We start from the raw sequence: 20307 nt of genomic DNA, 5'->3' as shown, positions 1-20307 counted from the left end.
ATTGCATCTGCCATGCTTCTGCCCAATCACCCAACCTGTCTAAATCATACTGGAGTTTCTTGGCATCCTCCTCACAGCACACACGCCCACCCAGCTTTGTGTCGTCTGTGAAGAGAGAAACAGAGTTAACGTTTCAGGTTGATGACCTTTCGTCAGAACTGGAAAAAAGCGGGAAATGGAACAAATTTTTAAGCAAGTGTCGGGGCTGGGAAAGGGGGAGGGGATGAAAGAACAGAAGGGAAGGTCTGTGATAGGATAGAAGGCAGGAGAGGTTAAGAGACATTGAGAGATATTCAAGGCAAAAGGAGATGGTAATGGGACAGGTTAAGAAACCAAGGATGACTCTAGATGAAGTGTAAATTGTGCTGGCAGAATGAAAGACAGCTGCCCTGTGGGAGAGAAGAAAAAAGAGACAGACAAAAAGTGTGGATAAAAAATATAAATATGATAGGGGCCGAGGTTATGATCTGAAATTGATGAAATCTATGTTGAGTCCAGAAGGCTGTAAAGTGCCTAATCGAAAGATGAGGTGCTGTTCCTCGAGCTTACATTGAGCTTCAGTGGAACAGTGTAAGAGGCCGAGGATGGTGAGGTCTGAGTGGGAATGGAGCAGAAAATTAAAGTGACAGGCCACCGGGAGCTCGGGGTCCCCCTTACGGACTGAACGGAGGTGTTCCGCAAAGCGGTCACCCAATCTGCGTTTGGTCTCCCCAATGTAGAGGAGACCGCATTGTGAGCAGCAAATATAGTATACTAAATTGCAAGAAGTACAAGTAAATCGCTGTTTCACCTGGAAGGGGTGTTTGGGGCCCTGGACAGTGGGAAGGGGGGTGATATAAGGGCATGTGTTGCATCTCCTGCACTTGCACAGGAAGGTGCCGGGCAAAGGGGAAGGGGTGTTGGGGGTGATAGGGGAGTGCACCAGGGTGTCACGGAGGGTGCGGTCCCTTCGGAATGCTGAATGGGGAGGTGAGGGGAAGATACGTTTGGTGGTGGGATCACGCTGGAGGTGGCGGAAATGGCGGAGGATGATCTGTTGAATGTGGAGGCTGGTGGGGTGAAAGGTGAGGACAAGGGGAACCCTATCGTGGTTCCGGGAGGGAGGGGCAGGGGTGAGGGCAGAAGTGCGGGAGATAGAACGGACACGGTCGAGGGCCGTGTCAACCACAGTAGAGGGGAATCCTCGGTTCAGGAAAAAGGAAGACAAGTCGGAAGCACTGGTATGGAAGGTGGCATTGTCAGAGCAGATGCGGCGGAGACAGAGAAACTGGGAGAATGGCCCCTATCATATTTATATTTTTTATCCACACTTTTTGTCTGTGTCTTTTTTTCTTCTCCCCCACAGGGCAGCTGGCTTTCATTCTGCCAGCGCAATTCACACTTCATCTAGAGCCATCCTTTGTTTCTCAACCTGTCCCATTACCATCTCCTTTTGCCTTGAATATCTCTTACTGTCTCTTAACCTCTCCTGCCTTCTATCCTATCACAGACCTTCCCGTTTGTTCTTTCATCCCCTCCCCACTTTCCCAGCCCCTATACTTGCTTAAAAATCTGTTCCATTTCCTGCTTTTTTCCAGTTCTGACGAAAGGTCATGGACCTGAAACGTTAACTCTGTTTCTCTCTTCACATATGCTGCCTGACCTGCTGAGTATCTCCAGCATTTTCTGTTTTTATTACTTAAAAGTTGCTCATTTACCAAGTTTTTTCGGTGGAAAAATGTTCAAAACTATTCAGAAATCCAACAGTAGGGTGTCATGGACATGTAGGATATTATAGTTATGTAGGGTACCATGGATATGTAGGATAACATGGCTATCTAGGATAGTACGGATATATATGATACGATAGTTATATAAGGTACCATGCATATGTAGAGTACCATGGATATACAGAATAGTATATATGCATATATATAAGATACCATAGTTACATGGAATACATTGATATATAGGGTACCATGGATATGTAGGCTACTATGAATATCCAGGATAGTGTGGATATATAGGATACGCTAGTTATGTAGGGAACCGTTCATCTGTAGGGTACCATGGACATGTTGTGTTCCACAGATATATAGAATAGTATGCATATATGTAAGATATCATAGTTATGTGGAATACATTGATTATATACGGTATTATGGCTATGTAGGCTACCATGGATATTGTGGTTATGTAGAATACCAAAGATATGTAGGGTACCAACCAAGGATACCTAGGATATCATGGATGTGAAGGATATCGTGGTTTTGTTGGGTGCCATTTATACGTAGAATACCATGTGCCATTAATCAACTCCCTGCCAAGTACCAATCCAGGGACATGCACCTGAGGAGCATAACAGAGTGAACCAGAGGGGAATGCACAGGATGGTGCATAGAACAAAAGTGAGCAGGAGGAGCTAGAATGGACACTAAGGAGGTCAAGGCAACAACTCTCAGCTGCAGAGTCACGGGATGAAGATCTCACGGGTCCCACTTTGAAAAGGATTCTCGCAGAGCATCAAACATATGTGGGCACTGGGAACAGTCTGCAAGAATGTGCAGCACATGGCATTAACAGCAATGGGAAGATGGATGGGTTTGCAGCACCCTGGCAGCTTCAAGCTAACCTGTAGCAAGGGCTCCCACCACAGAGACTGTAAAGACAACTTCTGCCATGGATACTCGGACTTCTGCCATAGAAACCATAGTTGCCCAATGGGAGAGGTTTGATAGGTTACAGATAACCATCTCTCAGCGCTTCACAGATCTGATTGGTATCGCCCCATCCCATCACTTAAACAGGGTCTCTGCTGGTGTAAATCCATGGTCTATTGGGAGAGTGTACATCCCATCACTTAAACAGGGACTCTGCTGGTGTAAATCCATGGTCTATTGGGAGAGTGTACATCCCATCACTTAAACAGGGACTCTGCTGGTGTAAACCCACGGTCTGTTGAGAGAGTGTACATCCCATCACTTAAACAGGGACTCTGCTGGTGTAAATCCATGGTCTATTGGGAGAGTGTACATCCCATCATTTAAACAGGGACTCTGCTGGTGTAAATCCATGGTCTATTGGGAAAGTGTACATCCCATCATTTAAACAGGGACTCTGCTGGTGTAAACCCACGGTCTGTTGAGAGAGTGTACATCCCATCACTTAAACAGGGACTCTGCTGGTGTAAACGCACGGTCTATTGGGAAAGTGTACATCCCATCACTTAAACAGGGACTTTGCTGGTGTAAACCCACGATCTGTTGAGAGAGTGTACATCCCATCACTTAAACAGGGACTCTGCTGGTGTAAACCCATGGTCTATTGGGAAAGTGTACATCCCATCACTTAAACAGGGACTCTGCTGGTGTAAACCCATGGTCTATTGGGAGATTGTACATCCCATCACTTAAACAGGGACTCTGCTGGTGTAAATCCATGGTCTATTGGGAAAGTGTACATCCCATCACTTAAACAGGGACTCTGCTGGTGTAAATCCATGGTCTATTGGGAGATTGTACATCCCATCATTTAAGCCGGGGGATTGCAGGTGTAAACCCACGGTTTTGGGAGAGAGTGTACATCCCATCATTTCAATTAGAATTCTATTTATCTTTTATCCATGGTGACCCAGTGGGGGTAATGTAATTCTAAGTGAAGTTCTACTGGTGCATGGACCCCTGTTCCTTGGATACACAAACTTGTTCCAAACATAACAAGAAAACTAAAATATTTTGCTTTTAATGTAAGCTTTAGTCAAACACTATGGATGTTAGAAGCCAATTAGCGTGCCAGAAGTAAGTATTGTCCGCAGTAGGAATACTATGTATCAGAGGGTTCAAGCTGCTTATCTGGCACATTGATTGAGTTCCGCACTGGAGCTACTCAGTTACTAGGAAACAGGAAAGTTAATCAGTCTTTTCCCTTCCTTTAATAATTGACATTTTTTCCTGTATTTTCTCAAGTGTACAGTTTAAATATGAATGAGCTCGTGACATGTTAGTTTGATGCTGGTGTGTGGTACAAATTCTGGTTTCTTTTTAGAGATTGTCACTTTTACTTTCGTGTATTGTCAGTTGTAAGAGCAAGTTGCTCTAATTGGTTGTGTTACTTGTGTGTAAACGCTGTCCCAGGATGGATTTAGAGTTTTTACAGTTTGAGTTAGACTATTACCCAGTCACCATCTACCAGTTTATGAGTGCCCCACTTGCCTTTATCTTCCACCACCTCTCCATCACAGGACTCCTTTCTTTGACTGCAAGGTAAGAATGTCTAAAGTTAGTCAGTAATGAGTAACAACAAGTTCTATATTTTAAGCACTAAAGGTTCTTAATTCCATCTCTTACGCTCTGAAACCTGGATGTTGTGAGCATATATATTTTCAGTCAATGAGTGGGTGACAAGGCAAGTGAAACATTTTTGGTAGGTTGAAATATTGTAGCATGGCCAATGGCGTGTGTTACTAGGAAAAAAGGTCTAGGTGGTGAATTCAGTTCGAATCCTCTGAGATGTGATTGGAATGGAACAAAAGGAAGCTGAATGTCTTATTTTGCGGCTATACTGTTATATTTATAAATCTCTAGCTTGAGTATTTACAGATCCAAATGCCAACTATATAAAAAAGGGGGCTGTACCGAGAACGGAGAATAATCTGCAGAAAACAATCTAGCTTGATAGATCGTTGCTTTCAGTCTTTGCCTCACTGTTAGGACAGACCGAGGAATTTAAGGAGCAAACAAAAATATTTTGAATTTGAATGTAAAGCGAGTCCTTTACTGCCCTTTTTAGTGCTGATCCAAAATGGAAATGAGGAGTTTCTTGCAGTGGCTGAACTTGGAGCTCAGTCTTTCACAAGCAGCTGCTTCATCATTTAATAGTAAGAAAGCCAGAAAGAAATAAAAACAGTATTTTTGATTATCAGCTGTTTTGTGACAGCAGAGATTTGATTACTGTGAAACTGTTCAACTGTTCTAAGTGCTTTAAGTATATAATATAAAATCTCCTGTGCCATTTCTTATGGCGAGTCAAGGGGTACAGACTGTCCGTAACATTTAGTTATTCAGTTAGTTCCATTGTTACAATAGCATTTTGGTTATTTTTCAAAATTATTTGAAGAAAAACTGGAGATTAAAAGTTCGAGAGCTCTATTCAAGTAACATTTATATATTTTTTTTAATAGAGGTTTTCTACGTGAGAGAAAACAGAGATCCATTTAAAATATGACAAACTATTGATTACACACCTGTCGTAGCCTCTCTTTGTGTCAAGTCTGACACTCCAGTGCAGTGCTGAGGGAGTGCTGCACTGTCAGAGGTGTCATCTTGTAAATGAGACGTTAAACCGAGGCCCCGTCTGCTCCCTCAGGTGGATGTAAAAGATCCCATGGCGCTATTTCAAAGAAGAGCAGGGGAGTTAACCCTAGCCAATATTTATTCTTCAATCAACATCACTAAAACAGATTATCTGGTCAATACCTTATTGCTGTTTGTGGGACTTTGCTGTGTGTAAATTGGCTACTGCGTTTCCTGCATTACAACAGTGACTACACTTCTACTTAATGGACTGTAAAGCATGTCCAGAGGTTCAAAAAGGCGTTATATAAATGCAAGGTCTTTCTTTACTTCTTTTTCCAAATTCAATAAACTTCAGGAACATATAAAGCTGAGAAACAGAAAAAGGGACAGACAGAAAGAGATCAGCACAGGCGTTAGTCATTTCCACAGGGGTCCTTCCAATCTCCCACTGTAGCTTCAATGGATGATCAGTGGAAACCCTGGAAAATCCACATGGAACTATTCTAGAGAGTCTTTCCTCATCTAATTTGAGCTTCTTTCTTCCAAATGTATTGAATCTTTAAAACTTTTCAGGCAAACAGAAAGGCTGATTCTCAAAATCTGGGTTTTGTTGACAGAAAATGCAAACATTTTATTTAGTGACAGCTATGAGAGAGACAGAGAGAGGCACACACAAAGACAGACAGGCAGACACCGAGAGAAAGAGACAGACAGTTACATCAAGACACACCTGTTGATTTATTTAATTTTTGTCGCTTACACTTTTTCAAGGCCAAAGTATACAATGGTAGGCATCATGGAGCAGATTGAAGGTAGGCATCTGGGGTTTAAGAGCAGTTGTCAAGAAGGGGTTGTGTGTTTCCGCGGCTTTGATAGCATTAGGGGTGGCTCTTGAATATGGCACAGGAAGAAATTGGGGTTTTGTAGCTCTGGACAATGGAATGTGGGGCTTGGTTCACTGGTTGATTCCTGAAGCTGGCACTATTGGAGAGTTCCAGGGTTTGGCAGCACTGGGCCAGATGTGGAGCTCTGGCAACATCTGAGTTTGGATGCAGTGGAGGGTGGTTACTGATGTCTATCAATATTGAGGGCTAAGGGTGGACCTGAGAGTGAAAGTACTAAAGAGTCTGATAGTACTGGGAGGAGGGGGTCTCTGGATCTAGGAGCAGGCCCCTGGGGTCTGGAAGTATTGAGGTGGGTGCGGGTCTGGTAGTAGTGACGGATGGGCTAGGGTATGCAGCATTGAGTATATTTAAACTGCAAGGTTTTTTTTTAAAGTTTCTTTCAGTATTTTGAAGGATGGTTAGATATTTTTAAATTAAAACAGACAATGCTGAAAATCCTCAGCAGGTCAGGCAGCATCTGTGGAGAGAGTAACAGAGTTATTAATGGCCCAGATATTCGGGTCCCAACGCGTGAGTACGCACGGGGTACTCACGCGTGGACCCGATGGAATTGCCGGTTGCTTGCATGCACTACACATGCGCGGGAAACCAGCAGTTCCGATCCTCTGAACGAAGGGGTTCAGAGGTCGAACGCGTGCGCGCGGGAGTCTGCGCGTGCGCTTTGAACTTACGTGTTTTTTACAGGTTTTTCCGTGAGGGTAAGTCTTTAGATTTTAGAAATGTAAAAACCAGGCGTAAGGACTGCATTTTAAAAGGTAAGTGGTCAATTAATTCAAATTAAAACATTTTTTCCACAGGTTTATTATTTTTAAATACTTTAAAGCAAGGTAAGTTTATTTTTAGCCCCGTTTTTTTATAAAATTATTTTTTTTCAAAAATTTAAATTATTGTTTAAAATAGTTATTTAATGTAATTTATAGTTTATTTAAAAAGTGTGATTTTAAAAAAAAATTATTTGAAGGTTAACTACTGTTTTGGGCCCTCAGCATTCATACGTTTTGACAGGTCTTTCTGTCAATCTTATGAATGGGCTTTTCCCTCCTCCAATTGGCTGTCCATGGCTCACGTGATCCCAGGGGACGCATCGCACTAACTACGCCCCTGGGACACGCAAGCACAGCGCGCCGGCAGCTGGGCCAGGCCCCGGAGAGGAATTCCACGCAGGCCCAGAGCTCAACTGCCGGCGCGCTAGGTAAGTGTAGGTCGGGGGCTTGCACCCGCGGGAAGCCCCCGACCCGAATTTCTGGGCCAATGCCTCAGGTCGATGACTTTTCATCAGAACTGGAAAAAGTTAGAGATGTCCAGCAAGTACAGAGGCTGGGAAAGGGGGGAGGGGAGGAAAGAACAAAAGGGAAGGTCTGAAATAGGGTAGAAGGCAGGAGAGATTAAATGACAAAAGAGATAATGGTGCAAGGCGAAGGGAGATGGTAATGGGACAAGAAGCAAAAGATGGGTCTAGAGGAGGTGTAATAAAAACAGAAAATGCTGGAAATACTCAGGTCAGGCAGCATCTGTGGAGAGAGAAACAGAGTTAACCTTTCATGTCGATAACCTTTCGTCAGAAACAGCTGAGTGTTTCCAGCATTTACTGTTTTTATTTCAGATTTCCAGCATCCACAGTATTTTGCTTTTGTAGTAGAGGAGGTGTAAATGGGATAACAAAATCATCACCAACAGCTGCCGTCCAAATAAATGTGTGCAGAGGTTATGATCTGAAATTGTTGAACTAAATGTTGAGTCCGGAAGGCTGTAAAGTGCCTAATCGAAAGATGAGGTGCTGTTCCTCATTACGTTGAGCTTCATTGGAACAGTGTAGGAGGCCGAGAACAGAGAGGTCAGAGTGAGAGTGGAGCAGGCGACCACAAGCTCGGGGTCATGCTTGCGGACTGAATGGAGGTGTTCCGCAAAGCAGTCACCCAACCTGCGTTTGGTCTGCCCAATGTAGAGGAGACCACATCGTGAGCAACAAATACAGCATACTAAATTGCAAGAAGTACAAGTAAATCGCTGTTTCACCTGGAAGGAGTGTTTGGGGCCCTGGACAGTGGGAAAGGAGGAGGTAAAAGGGCAGGTGTTGCATCTCCTGCGCTTACATGGGAAGGTGCGGTGGGAAGGGGAGGGAGTGTTGGGGGTGATTGAGGAGTGGACCAGGGTGTCGCAGAGGGAACAGTCCTTTTGGAATGCTGAAATGGTTGAGGATAAACATTGGATAAATATGGGATCTTTTACATCCACCTGAGAGGGCAGATGAGGCCTCAGTTTAAAATTTAATCTAAAAGACAACCTCTGACAGGGCAGCACTGCCTCTGTACTCATTGATGCGTCAGCCATTTTTATGTGCTCAATTCTCTGGCGTGGAGCTTGAACCTACAACCACCTGACTCAGAAGTAAAGGTGCTACCGATGAGCCAAGACAGACCACAGTAGGATCATTGCAGAGATGCTAGGCTGAATAGGCACCATAGGAGGCATCTGGCCCCTACCCACTGATACCTTCATCTTCCTATCTGCAGATCCAGGTGGAGCTACTTCAGGACTACCCCTCAGCAATGCTTTAGAAGCATTCCCTCACAAAGCAGTAACTGAGTTATGCCAGCTGCCAATTTCCCCTTTAAGAATAAAGTAGAGTGAAGGCACTCTGTGTGTCACCATGTAGAACGGAGCCCAGATTGCAGAAGACATTTCTTAATGGGTATGAGAACAGGTGCTGGTAATGAAATGCCTTCCACTGCTTCCCGACATGTTCACTTGTGAGGAAAGGAGAAGAAAGGGGATGTGAGGCGTATTGTGGTACCTCTTGCATGTAGGAGGTAAGTTGCAGATGCTTTTCAATGCAGTGCGGGCAAGGCAGTTGCAACTTGGGAACACCAGAACAAGAGTAGGCCATTTAGCCCCTCGAGCCCAGCTGATCTGTGACGTAACTCCATGGCCTAGAAATTCAGTTAAGGCCCGCCAGCAGGCTAACGCCCAAAAGTTAGCGCTGCGTGCGGAGCCAGTTGCGCGCGCCAGAAATTCACTTTTAGCGCCCCAAGTCGGAACCGGGCGCTGTTCCAGGGTGTGCCCGCCTCCACTTGGGGCGCTGAAAGTGAATTTCAGCGCTCCAGCTGCCGCTGCGCCACCCGATGCGGTGCGGCAGGCTGGGGTACTGCAGGCCTCCTCCTTCTCTTAAGGAGGAGCTGCCTGCAGCCGTGAGATCGCCGCTGGATTCTGCCGGCAAATGAGCCCGGCACCACGGAGAAGTGCCGGGCTCGCGGGAATCAGCCACCAATGCCGCGGGGGGGGTGGTGCGGGCAGGCGGCCACCGAAAAAGCGGCCGATTGCACCTCCACCTTAAAGCGCCCCAGTAGCGCAGCAGTACGGCCCCGTTTTTCAAACGCTGTTTGCGGCCGCTGCAGAAGAGGCGGCCGCAACTAAATATGGGGTTTGGGCCGGAAGCGGGGCGGTACCGGGGCACTGCGCACACCGATGACGTCATCGGTGTCAGCGCAGCGCTACCGGCTACCGCAGCCATTACCGCAGCGCTGAATATCAGCGCACCCTCTTACACTGGCGCAGAAACCCTCTTTGGGCGAAAAGTGGGCGCAAAGCCTACTGAATTTCTAGGCCCATATATCCACCTTTGACCTATCTCCATATATCCACCTTTGACCTATCTCCATATATCCACCTTTGACCTATCTCCATGGGCTGGATTTTGTCAGTGTGGGCGAACTGGGGAGTGTCAGGTGGAAATCGTGTCAGGATCCAAAGTGATGTGTCGAAAAAGTGGGATTTTCCCCTAATTGGGCAATTGATTTCCTGTGTGTGGGACCCACTGGCCCAATGAGTCTTTTCATACAGAAAGTCGCCTCCGATGACGTCATCAGCGCTGTTGGATTTAAGGCCTGCAAGCAGCCTTGATTCTTCTGGAGACTGCAAAGGCTCTGCAATTTATATGAAGGAATTAAATTGTGGAAAATGTCAACGATCAAGCAAAAGTGTGCTCCTCGGTTTGATGAGCCCTCCCTCCAAGCTCTGGTGTACGGAGCCAGCTGTAATAAGGAGGTGCTGTTCCCTTCCTTAGGGAGAAAAAAGCCACCCCAGCAGACAAAAGACAAAAGTGGCCCAGGAGGTCAACTCCATTTCAATGAGCCGCAGAACCTGGCTGCAATGCAGGAAGAGGTTTCATGACTTTCTCCGCACCGGAAAAGTGAGTATGACTTTCCCATCACCCTCAATCTGATCCCCATCGCCTCTCCTCACCAGCACTCTGCTTTGCCAACCTCTTCCTCCACATCTCACTTGACACTTACATCCCTGCACCCTTACCCATTCCCTCTCTCCCTATGGTCACATTCACTTAACTATTCGACCATGCAGCCCTCACACTCCCTATCACTGTGATGCCATGACAACAACAACTTACAACACACAGGGAGGGCCCTTTGTCTCCTTCTAAGCATCTATGCTATGCATTCACTACACTCATTCCTTCATTCTCACTCAAACTCCACTTGTGTCCCTCATTGCAGGGAAAGAGAGCCCACAATAAGAGAGAAAGAGCCATGGCAGGAGGAGGGTCACCCTCAGTAGCCCAGCTCACCCCCTGGGAGGAGGCGGCCCTGGAAATTTCTGGGATCGAGGAGGATACCTAAGTGGGGGACGGACAGACATGCGCATCACAGCAAGCTGGTGACAGAATAGTTTGGAATCTCTCTCATTGACATAGCATGAGTAACTGATAATGATTCTGAAGCTCTAACAGATTGACTTATGATCATCTGCAATATTCAATGTGCACATAACCTTGGCCTCACATCTCTAACTCTCCTTTACTCCCCCACAGGACCATCGACATCCCCCGTCCCCACTATCCAGGAGGAACAGCCTGAGCCTCCAGACTCCTCAGAGGAAGCTGCAACCTCTGATGGCGCAGCGTCAGCAGAATTCAGTGCACCCAGCACCAGCGCAGACACTCACACCTCGGTGGGACCTTTGCGAGATAGAGTAGTGTTGCCACCTGGTGTATCACAGCTTACAAGTGAGCATCAGCAAAAGGTGGAGACAGGGACAGCAATGGAGAGTCCTCGTCGGAGGGCACAGGTCTCTACCAGCTCGGCTCAGCTGCATGTCGACCCTCTGCCTCCGGGTCCATCCAGAAGGAGAGCAGTGCTGGAACTCCAGGAACAGGTGCAGGAGTCTCTGGCAGGTTTTGTCTCCAGGGTCACTGCGAGTGTGGAGCGAATGGAGGAGTCTATCGCGAACATGAGCAGAGCCTTTGTGGAGGCACTGGCGCATGAACGCATCACCGTGGAAAGGATGGCAACCTCGTGGAAAGGATGGCTACCTCCATGGTAAGGCTGGCTACTGTAGAGGAGAGGATGGCTACAGTAGAGGAGCGGATGGCTACATCCATGGAGGAACTTAGCCGCCAGGGTATTGAAAACATGGTCATTGTTCAGAATAGAATGACATCTCTTGAGGAGCAATGGTCAGCTATTGAGCAAACAAACCAGACCTTCATGCAAGTCCTCTGGAGTAGGACTTCCAGTGCAGAAATGGGTCCTCATGGCCCCCCTGCAGTGCAGCACTTGCTAGCTCTGAAGTGGGGCTGACCCATAAGTAGGATGTTGGTGGCAGACAACAAGGAAGTGGGGGCTCCTCTCCAAGCGCTCACACGACCATGCCACAGCAAAGCCCTCGGTCAGAGCCCCACCAGAGTCCTCACCCAACTGTGATGGGCATCTCAGCCCTTGCACAGCCGCAGGAGCAGCAGACTGCTACCGAGCCCTCACAGGTTCGCCACCTCGGAGGACGCCCGTCAAAGGCGTCGAGACAGGAGCAGCAAGAGAGTGAGCAAGGGGCCTCCACATCTGCTGAAGCCACAGGGGAAGCACCACATAGGAGCACGCATAAGAGGAAAATAAAGCACAAGTAGTCACAAGGGTAGTCACTTGGGTGCTGTGTAGTTTTGTTTTTGGACCAGCCATCATTGTGGTTGTATTATAAAATGTTTTGATGGCAAACTGTTGAAGTTGTGGCCTGTGTCATTTTGCAAATGGGACTTTCATATTGAGGGCTTAGGGCGCCTTGTGATTGTCAGAATGGTGGTCAGAGTGATAGGATTCCATAGTTTCTTGTCCATTGTCGATGATCTGGTAAGAAGGAGCAAGACTAAAGTGTTTGATTGTGCAGGCTAAGCAAATCTGGCCAGGATGAGTGCGTCCCTTGCATCCCAGGCAGCAATGTTGTCGCGCGCTGGCGCCTTCTGGCCTGTGCATCTTCAGGTGGGTGACTAGCAGCTTGGTGCTCCTGTTGATGCTCCTGCTGTTGGTGCTGCTGTTGCTCATGGTTCTGCTGCTGCCGCGGCTGGTCTTCGTCCGAATCTGATGTCCAGGAGGAAAGGAATTAAATGGTCGCCATGCTTCTGGTATATGCCTCAGTTAAGGAAGCACTTAGTCAAGGTGGGGAGAGGGGTTTCCCAGGAGGTCACACTGGAGATGGGAGTCAGGCTCCAAACTTGCACAACACTGAGTATGCCTGCTAAAAGTTCCCCCAGACCTGAAACAACAAAGTTCTGCCACCTACAAATGATCATTGGTGAAAACTCCTTTGTAATGGTGGCGCTGCAGCTGTGAGTAAGCAATCCACTGGCATTACCTGGCGTGTTCCAGAGGAGGCGTGTAGGATGGGGGGAATGTCTAAAAATTGGAAAGGCCTTTCAAAATGAGATTATAGAGGCAATTAAGTGGTTGTTAAGGGCCTTAAGGGCCTATCCTGCCTCTTGGAAGCGGGATGAAAAGGGGGTTAGAAAACACGCATTTGGGAAAATTGCTTGGAGGCGGGATGGAGGCGGGATTGGGCCCGCCCGCCATTTTTGGCGATTTTAACAACTCGCATGCCTCCAAACCCGCCTCCTCAGGGCTGGTAAAATCTCGCCCCATATATCCACCTTTGACCTAACTCCATATATCCACCTTTGACCTAACTCCATGTATCCACCTTTGACCTAACTCCATATATCCACCTTTGATCTAACTCCATATATCCACCTTTGACCTAACTCCATATATCCACCTTTGACCTAACTCCATATATCCACCTTTGACCTAACTCCATATATCCACCTTTGACCTAACTCCATATACCCACCTTTGGCCCATATCCATTAATACCTTTGGTTATCAAAAATCTATCAATCTTACATTTAAAATTAACAATTGGCCTAGCATCAACTGCCATTTGTGGAAGAGAGTTCCAAACTTCTACCACCCTTTGCGTGTAGAAGTGTTTCCTAACGTCACTTCTGAAAGGCCTGGTTTATGGCAATGCGTTGTTACAAGGTGTGAATGACTCCCATTACCTTGTCTACCCTAGAGAAATCCACCACTGACTAGCCATGCAAGGGTTGCTAGAGGTGGCACTCACTGCCAAGGCCACCTCCTTCCACTAGACATGGACCATGCTATTCATGGGCCTTCTTCCATCATGGCCAAAAATCTGGGCTCTCCTTTGCTGGATTGTAGGCAATAACACCCCAGCTGAAAAGTGTTTCAGTTTGTGGGCTCGGTGCCCTGAAGAAGCACCAACCTAAGACGTTGCAGTGAGCCACATGTTACAGCCACAAAAGGGCTGCCTTGATTTTTTAAGCTGCATTTACAGTTGCTAGATCTCGCTGTTAATGCATACCCTTCATTGTCTTTCCATTGAGTGTATATTCCCATTCTTTATTTTTTTCTTCCAAAATGTATTATCATACACATGTGTGTGTGTGTGTCAGTGTATGTCAATGAGCATGATTGGCATGAGAGCATGTATATGTGTGTGTCAATGTATGAGAATTTGTAAGTGTGTCTATATATGTGTGTGATTACACAAAGTATGTATGTGTGTGTATGTGCTTCTGTCTGTACGTTTGAGCGCATGGTTGCAAGTGTGTGTGTATCTATATGTATGTGTCTGTATGTGAGTGTGTGTGTGTGTATGTATGTGTGGGTGTTAGTGTGTTGGCCTATGTGTGTGTCTCTGTACATGTGTGGATGCATGTGTGTTTTTCTTTCGAAAAATTCATTGCTAACAAGGTGCCAATGTGTACAATTAAATAGGAATTTGTGTGGGCCGAATTTAAAGAACAGAATTTGTCATATCTCTCCAGATACATATTCCTTCTGTTCGGAGGACTTCTTATGGCGATTGTTTCCATGGGACCTTATGCAGTTCTGGTGCTCGTACCTGCTGTTCTCTCAGTGATGCTCATACACACCCTGGAACCCAGAACTGTTCACAGGTGGACCTTCCTCACTCAGATGGGATGGCAGACCCTCTGCCATCTCTGGCTACACTACAAAGACTATTATCTACAAGAAGCAACAGACATTAAGTAAGTGTGTAACTTTTAAACACTTAATACAAACACCACTTGGTCCACTCCTCTATCACTCCCAACACCCCTTCCCCTTCCCACGGCACCTCCCTGTGCAAGCGCAGGAGATGCATCACATGCCCTTTTACCTCCTCCCTTCTCACTGTCCAGGGCCCCAAACACTCCTTCCAGGTGAAACAGTGATTTACTTGTACTTCTTGCAATTTAGTATACTGTATTCACTGTTCACGATGCGGTCTCCTCTACACTGGGGAGACCAAACACAGATTGGGTGACCACTTTGCGGAACACCTCCGTTCAGTCCGTAAGAATGACCCCGAGCTTGTGGTCGCCTGTCACTTTAATTCTCCCCTCCACTCCCACTCTGATCTCTCTGTCCTCGGCCTCTTACACTGTTCCACGGAAGCTCAATGTAAGCTCGAGGAACAGCACCTCATCTTTCGATTAGGCACTTTACAGCCTTCTGGACTCAACTATTTCAGATTACAGTATAACCTTGGCCCCTATTTGTTTTTCTTTTTTTCTCACATGGCAGCTGTCGATGATTCTACCATTGACATTTACACTTCATCTAGAGTCATCCTTTGTTTCTTAACTTGTCCCATTACCACCTCCTTTTGCCTTGCACCATTCATCCCTTTTGTCTTTTAATCTCTCCTGCCTTCCATCCTATCACAGACCTTCCCTTTTGTTCTTTCCTCCCCTCCCCCCTTTCCCTGCCCCTACACTTGCTTAAAAATCTGTTCCATCTCCAACTTTTTCCAGTTCTGATGAAGGGTCATCGACCTGAAACGTTAACTCTGTTTCTCTCTCCACAGATGCTGCCTGACCTGCTGAGTATTTCCAGCATTTTCTGGTTTAATTTCAGATTTCCAGCATCCATATTATTTTGCTTTTGTACCACTTGGTGATGACTTGGTCTATTACCTAGTGTAGTGTTTCTCTCCCCAGGTTCTATAACTATGTTCTCCTTGCTCTACACTGGTTCTATTAGTTTTCTCCTGTAGCTGTCCTGCTGTCTGCTGGTTCTTCTGGCTCCTTCATTTTACATTTATGCCCCCAACCCAACATTCTCCCAGTTTTATCTCCTGGCCACCTGTAGTGAAGCCTTTAACCAACGGTAATATCCAGGTATCTGCTTGATGGAGATCCAGCATGGTTATTAGGGCTGCTTAGGGCCTGGGGACTTGGACTTCATAGATCCTGTGTCCAAAGGGAGATTTATTTTATTACAGGATGGTCAAGATGAGATGCCCATCTGTTTGAAAAGCCCGTTGTAGACTCTGAGGATAAATCATAGAATCATAGAATAGTACAGCACAGAAGGAGGCCATTCGGCCCATCGAGTCTGCACTGACTCTTTCGAAGAGCAATCCAGTTAGTCCCACTCCCCCACTCTTTCCCCATATCCCGGCAATTTTTTCTCCTTCAAGTATTTATCTAATTCCCTTTTGAAGGCTACTATTGAATCTGTATCCACCACCCTATCAGGCAGTACATTCCAAATCCTAATCACTCGTTGCATAAAAACGTTTTCCCTCAGTTTGCCTCTGGTTCTATTGCTAAACACCTTAAATCTGAGACCCATGGTTATCAACCCTTCAGCCATTGGAAACAGTTTCTCTTTATTTACTCTATCTAAATCCTTCATGATTTTAAACACCTCCATCAAATCTCCTCTTAGCCTTCTCTGCTCCAAGGAGAACCCCAGCATCTCGAGTCTAGCCACATAACTGTAATCCCTCATCCCTGGAACCATTCTCGTAATTCTCTTCTGTACCCTCTCCAATGCCTTTTCGTCTTTTCTAAAGTGTGGTGCCCAGAATTGGACACAATACTCCAGCTGAGGCCAAGCTAGTATTTTACAAAGGACTAGCTGGAGTGCCCGCCGGTGCCGAGGGTTTTTTGAGGGCATGTTGTTGTTGGAAGAGAGAGAGAGAGAGACTGGGGGGAGAAGAGAGAGACTGGGGGGAGAGAGAGCGACTGGGGGGAAGAGAGAGAAAAAGAGAGAGACTGGGGGGAAGAGAGCGACTGGGGGGAAGAGAGAGAAAAAGAGAGACTGGGGGGAAGAGAAAGAGAGAGAGAGAGAGAGACTGGGGGGAAGAGAGAGAGAGAGACGGGGGAGTGAGAGAGAGAGAGACTGGGGGGAGAAGAGAGAGCCGGGGGGGGAGAAGAGAGAGACGGGGGGGTGGGGAAGAGAGAGACGGGGGGGGGAAGAGAGAGAGAGGGAGACTGGGGGGAGAAGAGAGAGACGGGGGGGGAAGAGAGAGAGACTGCTGGATTTAGTTCGGGATTAGCCTGGAGAGAGAGGGGGGGAAGGAGCGCCTCAGGCCTGGCCCGATGGACCCCTGCGAAGGAAGGAAGAAGGCGAGCTCTCCCTCCCTCTCCCAACCCCTCACTCTTTCCCTCCCTCACCCTCTCTCTCCCTCCCCCTGTCTCTCCCTGCTTTACTCTCTCTCCCTCCCTCCCCTTTCCTCTCCCTCCCTGCCTCTCCTCACCCTCCCTCCTACTCTCCTCTCCCTCCCTCCCCCTCTCCTCACCCTCCCTCCCCCTCTCCTCTCCCTCCCTCCCCCTCTCTCCCTCCCTCCCCCCTCCCACCCCCTCTCTCTCCCTCCCCCTCTCCCTCCCCGCTCTCTCTCCCTCCCCTCTCCCTCCCTTCCCCTCTCCTCTCCCTCCCTCCCCCTCTCCTCTCCCTCCCCATCTCCTCTCCCTCCCCCCTCCTCTCCCTCCCCCCCTCTCCTCTCCCTCCCCCCCTCTCCTCTCCTCTCCCCCCCTCTCCCCCCCTCCTCTCCCTCCCCCCCTCTCCTCTCCCTTTCCTCAGAGCCCGGACATGGTGACCCGATGCCCCCATGTGCGGATCAGCACCTCAGGGCCGGCCGGTGCGCGGCCTAGCGCGTGAGGCCCGGCCGGACTCACCTTGGCTCAGGTCGCACTCCGGGCCGCCGCCGACATTCACACGCGCGCTGTCTCCCACCCCGCCAGCCTTTACAAAGATGGCGGCGATGGCTACGCGTGGCTCAGCCCCCGTCCCACCAGCCTTTACCAAGATGGCGGCGATCGTGGGGCAGGCCCAGTGGGACGGGCGGTGCCTAGCTTGGGCGTGGCTGGCGAGGAGAGGCCGAGGCTTCGAGGCCTGAGGCCAGCAGGCAGCTCATCCACCGCCGAGGGGGGGAAAGCCCGAGTCCCCTTTGCAAAAGGATTTTTTTTTCTTTTACTACCAACTTTTTTTTTGCTGGAAATCTATATTTCAAAATAAACACACAGAAAGTGGGAAAAATAAATCAAGATGGCAGCCACTCACCTCAGCTCAGAAGGATTAGGCCCGCCCACACACACAGTGAAATGCCCCCCCGTGACGCACCGATTGGTCAACCATCAGGTTAATCCTCTGTACGATTGGTCAACCATCACGTCACGCAATGCTAATGAGCGGAATTTTGCCATTTTTTGGACCTTTTTTGTATACTGTCCGAACAATTTTTGTTTGACCAAAAAGTAAATACGCCTATTAGACTCCCCTAATGATAAGCTTTCTTTTGATATAACATGTGTGTAGGTACGCTCTATAACTTTTGAGTGTATAGCGGACAGACAGACAAACAGAGAGACAAACAGACAGAGAGACAAACCGCTTTATATATATATAGATAGATATAGATTAGCATAACGTCCTGGCTTTTGTACTCTAGGGGCTCGATTTTGCCATTGGGGTCAGGCTGGGGCGTGTCAGGTGGTTTTCGTGTCAGGGCCCCGACTCCGATGTGAAGTGGGAAAAAAGTGCGATTTTCCCCCAATTGGGCACTTGATTTCCAGCATGTGGGAACCCCTGGCCCAATTAGTCTTTCCATCCTGAAAGTCGCTTCCGATGATGTCATCAGTGCTGCTGGATTTAAGGACTGCAAGCAGCCTTGCTTCTTCTGGAGACTGGAAACGCTTTGGACATTGTATGAAGGAATTAATTTACCGACCATGTCCACCAGCAGGCAAAAGTGTGCACCTCGATTTGATGAGCCCTCCCTCCAAGCTCTGGTGCAGGGTGCAAGATCAAATAAGGAGGTGCTCTTCCCTTCTTCAGGGAGAAAAAAGCCATCACAACAGACTAAAGCTGTGTGGCTGCAAGTGGCCCAGGCGGTCAATGCCATCTCTATGTGCCGCAGAACCTGGCTGCAGTGCAGGAAGAGGTTTCATGACCTTCTCCGTACAGGAAAAGTGAGTATGACTTTCTCATCACCCTCAATCTCATCCCCATCGCCTCTCCTCACCAGCACGCTGCTTTGCCAACCTCTTCCTCCACATCCCACTTGACACTGACATCCCTGCACCCTTACCCATTCCCTCTCTCTCTATGGTCACGTTCACTTAACTATTCGACCATGCAGCCCTCACACTCCCTATCACTGTGACGCAATGACAACAACTTACAACACACAGGGAGGGCCCTTTGTCTCCTTCTAAGCATCTATGCTATGGATTCTCTACACTCACTCCTTCATTCTCACTCAAACTCCACTTGTGTCCCTCATTGCAGGAAAAGAGAGCCCACAATAAGAGGGAAAGATCAAGGACAGGAGCAGGGCCACCCTCAGTAGCCCAGCTCACCACCTCGGAGGAGGCGGCCCTGGAAATTGCCGGGATTGAGGAGGATTCCCAACTGGGGGACGGACACGCGGGCACATCACAGCAAGCTGGTGACAGAATAGTTTGGCATCTCTCTCATTGACATTGCATGAGTGACTGATAATGATTCTGATGCTCTAACAGATTGACTTATGATCATCTGCACAATTCAATGTGCATGCAACCTTTACCTCACATCTCTAACTCTTTCCTTTATTCCCCCACAGAACCATCGAGAGCCCCCGTCCCCACTGTCCAGGAGGAAGAGCCTGAGCTTCCAGACTCCTCAGAGGAAGCTGCAACCTCTGAGGGCGATCCGTCAACAGAATTAAGCACACCCTGCACCAGCGCAGACACTCACACCTCGGTGGGACCTTCGGGACATAGAGTAGAGTTGTCACCTGGTGTATCACAGCTCACAAGTGAGCATATCAGCAGATGGTGGAGACAGGACAGCAGTGGAGAGTCCTCGTCACAGTGGAGAGGACGCTCCCAACTTGGCTCAGCTGCATGTCGACCCTCTGCCTCCGGGTCCATCCAGAAGAAGAGCGGTGCTGGAACTCCAGAAACAGGTGCAGGAGTCTCTGGCAGGTTTTGTCTCCAGGGTCGCTGTGAGTGTGGAGCGAATGGAGGAGTCCATCGCAAACATGAGCAGAGCCTTTGTGGAGGCGTTGGCGCATGAACACATCACCATGGAAAGGATGGCAACCTCCTTGGAAAGGCTGGCTACCTCCATGGTAAGGCTGGCTACCTCCATGGCTACCGTAGTCACTTGGGTGTAATGTTGTATTTAATTTTGAAAAGCCATCAGTTGCTTATTGTCATAAAAAATTCTGATGGCAAACTGTTGCAGTTGTGGCGTGTGTCATTTTGCTAATGGGACTTCCACATTGAGGGCTTAGGGCGACTTGCAATTGTCAGTATGGTGGTCAGAGTGATAGGAATCCGCAGGTTCTTGGCCATTGTCGATGGTCTGATAAGAAGGTGCAAGGCAAAATTGTTTGATTGTGCAGGCTAAGCAAATCTGGCCAAGATGAGTGCGTCCCTTGCATCCCGGGCAGCAATGTGGGCGTGCGCTGGCACCTTCTGGCCTGTGCAGCTTCAGGTGGGTGAGCAGCAGCTTGGCGCTCCTGTTGTTGCTGCTGCTGTT

General features: G+C 48.0%; 1 protein-coding gene across 1 annotated transcript in view; it reads left to right on the top strand.

Moving 5' to 3' along the window:
- Positions 1-3995: 3995 nt before the first annotated feature.
- Positions 3996-20307, top strand: part of mboat4 (membrane bound O-acyltransferase domain containing 4) — a 33684-nt gene continuing 17372 nt past the window's right edge. The window contains exons 1-2 of the mRNA XM_085982691.1: positions 3996-4241; positions 14313-14537. Coding sequence (XP_085838817.1) covers positions 4114-4241; positions 14313-14537 — 353 coding nt within the window. The 5' untranslated portion in view covers positions 3996-4113. The remainder of the gene's footprint in view (positions 4242-14312; positions 14538-20307) is intronic.

The sequence above is a fragment of the Somniosus microcephalus genome, chromosome 1, assembly GCF_052327205.1.
Source record: "Somniosus microcephalus isolate GS21.2 chromosome 1, FLI_Smic_1.0, whole genome shotgun sequence".
Classification (NCBI taxonomy): domain Eukaryota; kingdom Metazoa; phylum Chordata; class Chondrichthyes; order Squaliformes; family Somniosidae; genus Somniosus; species Somniosus microcephalus.
This window is presented reverse-complemented; position numbering and strand designations above follow the sequence as displayed.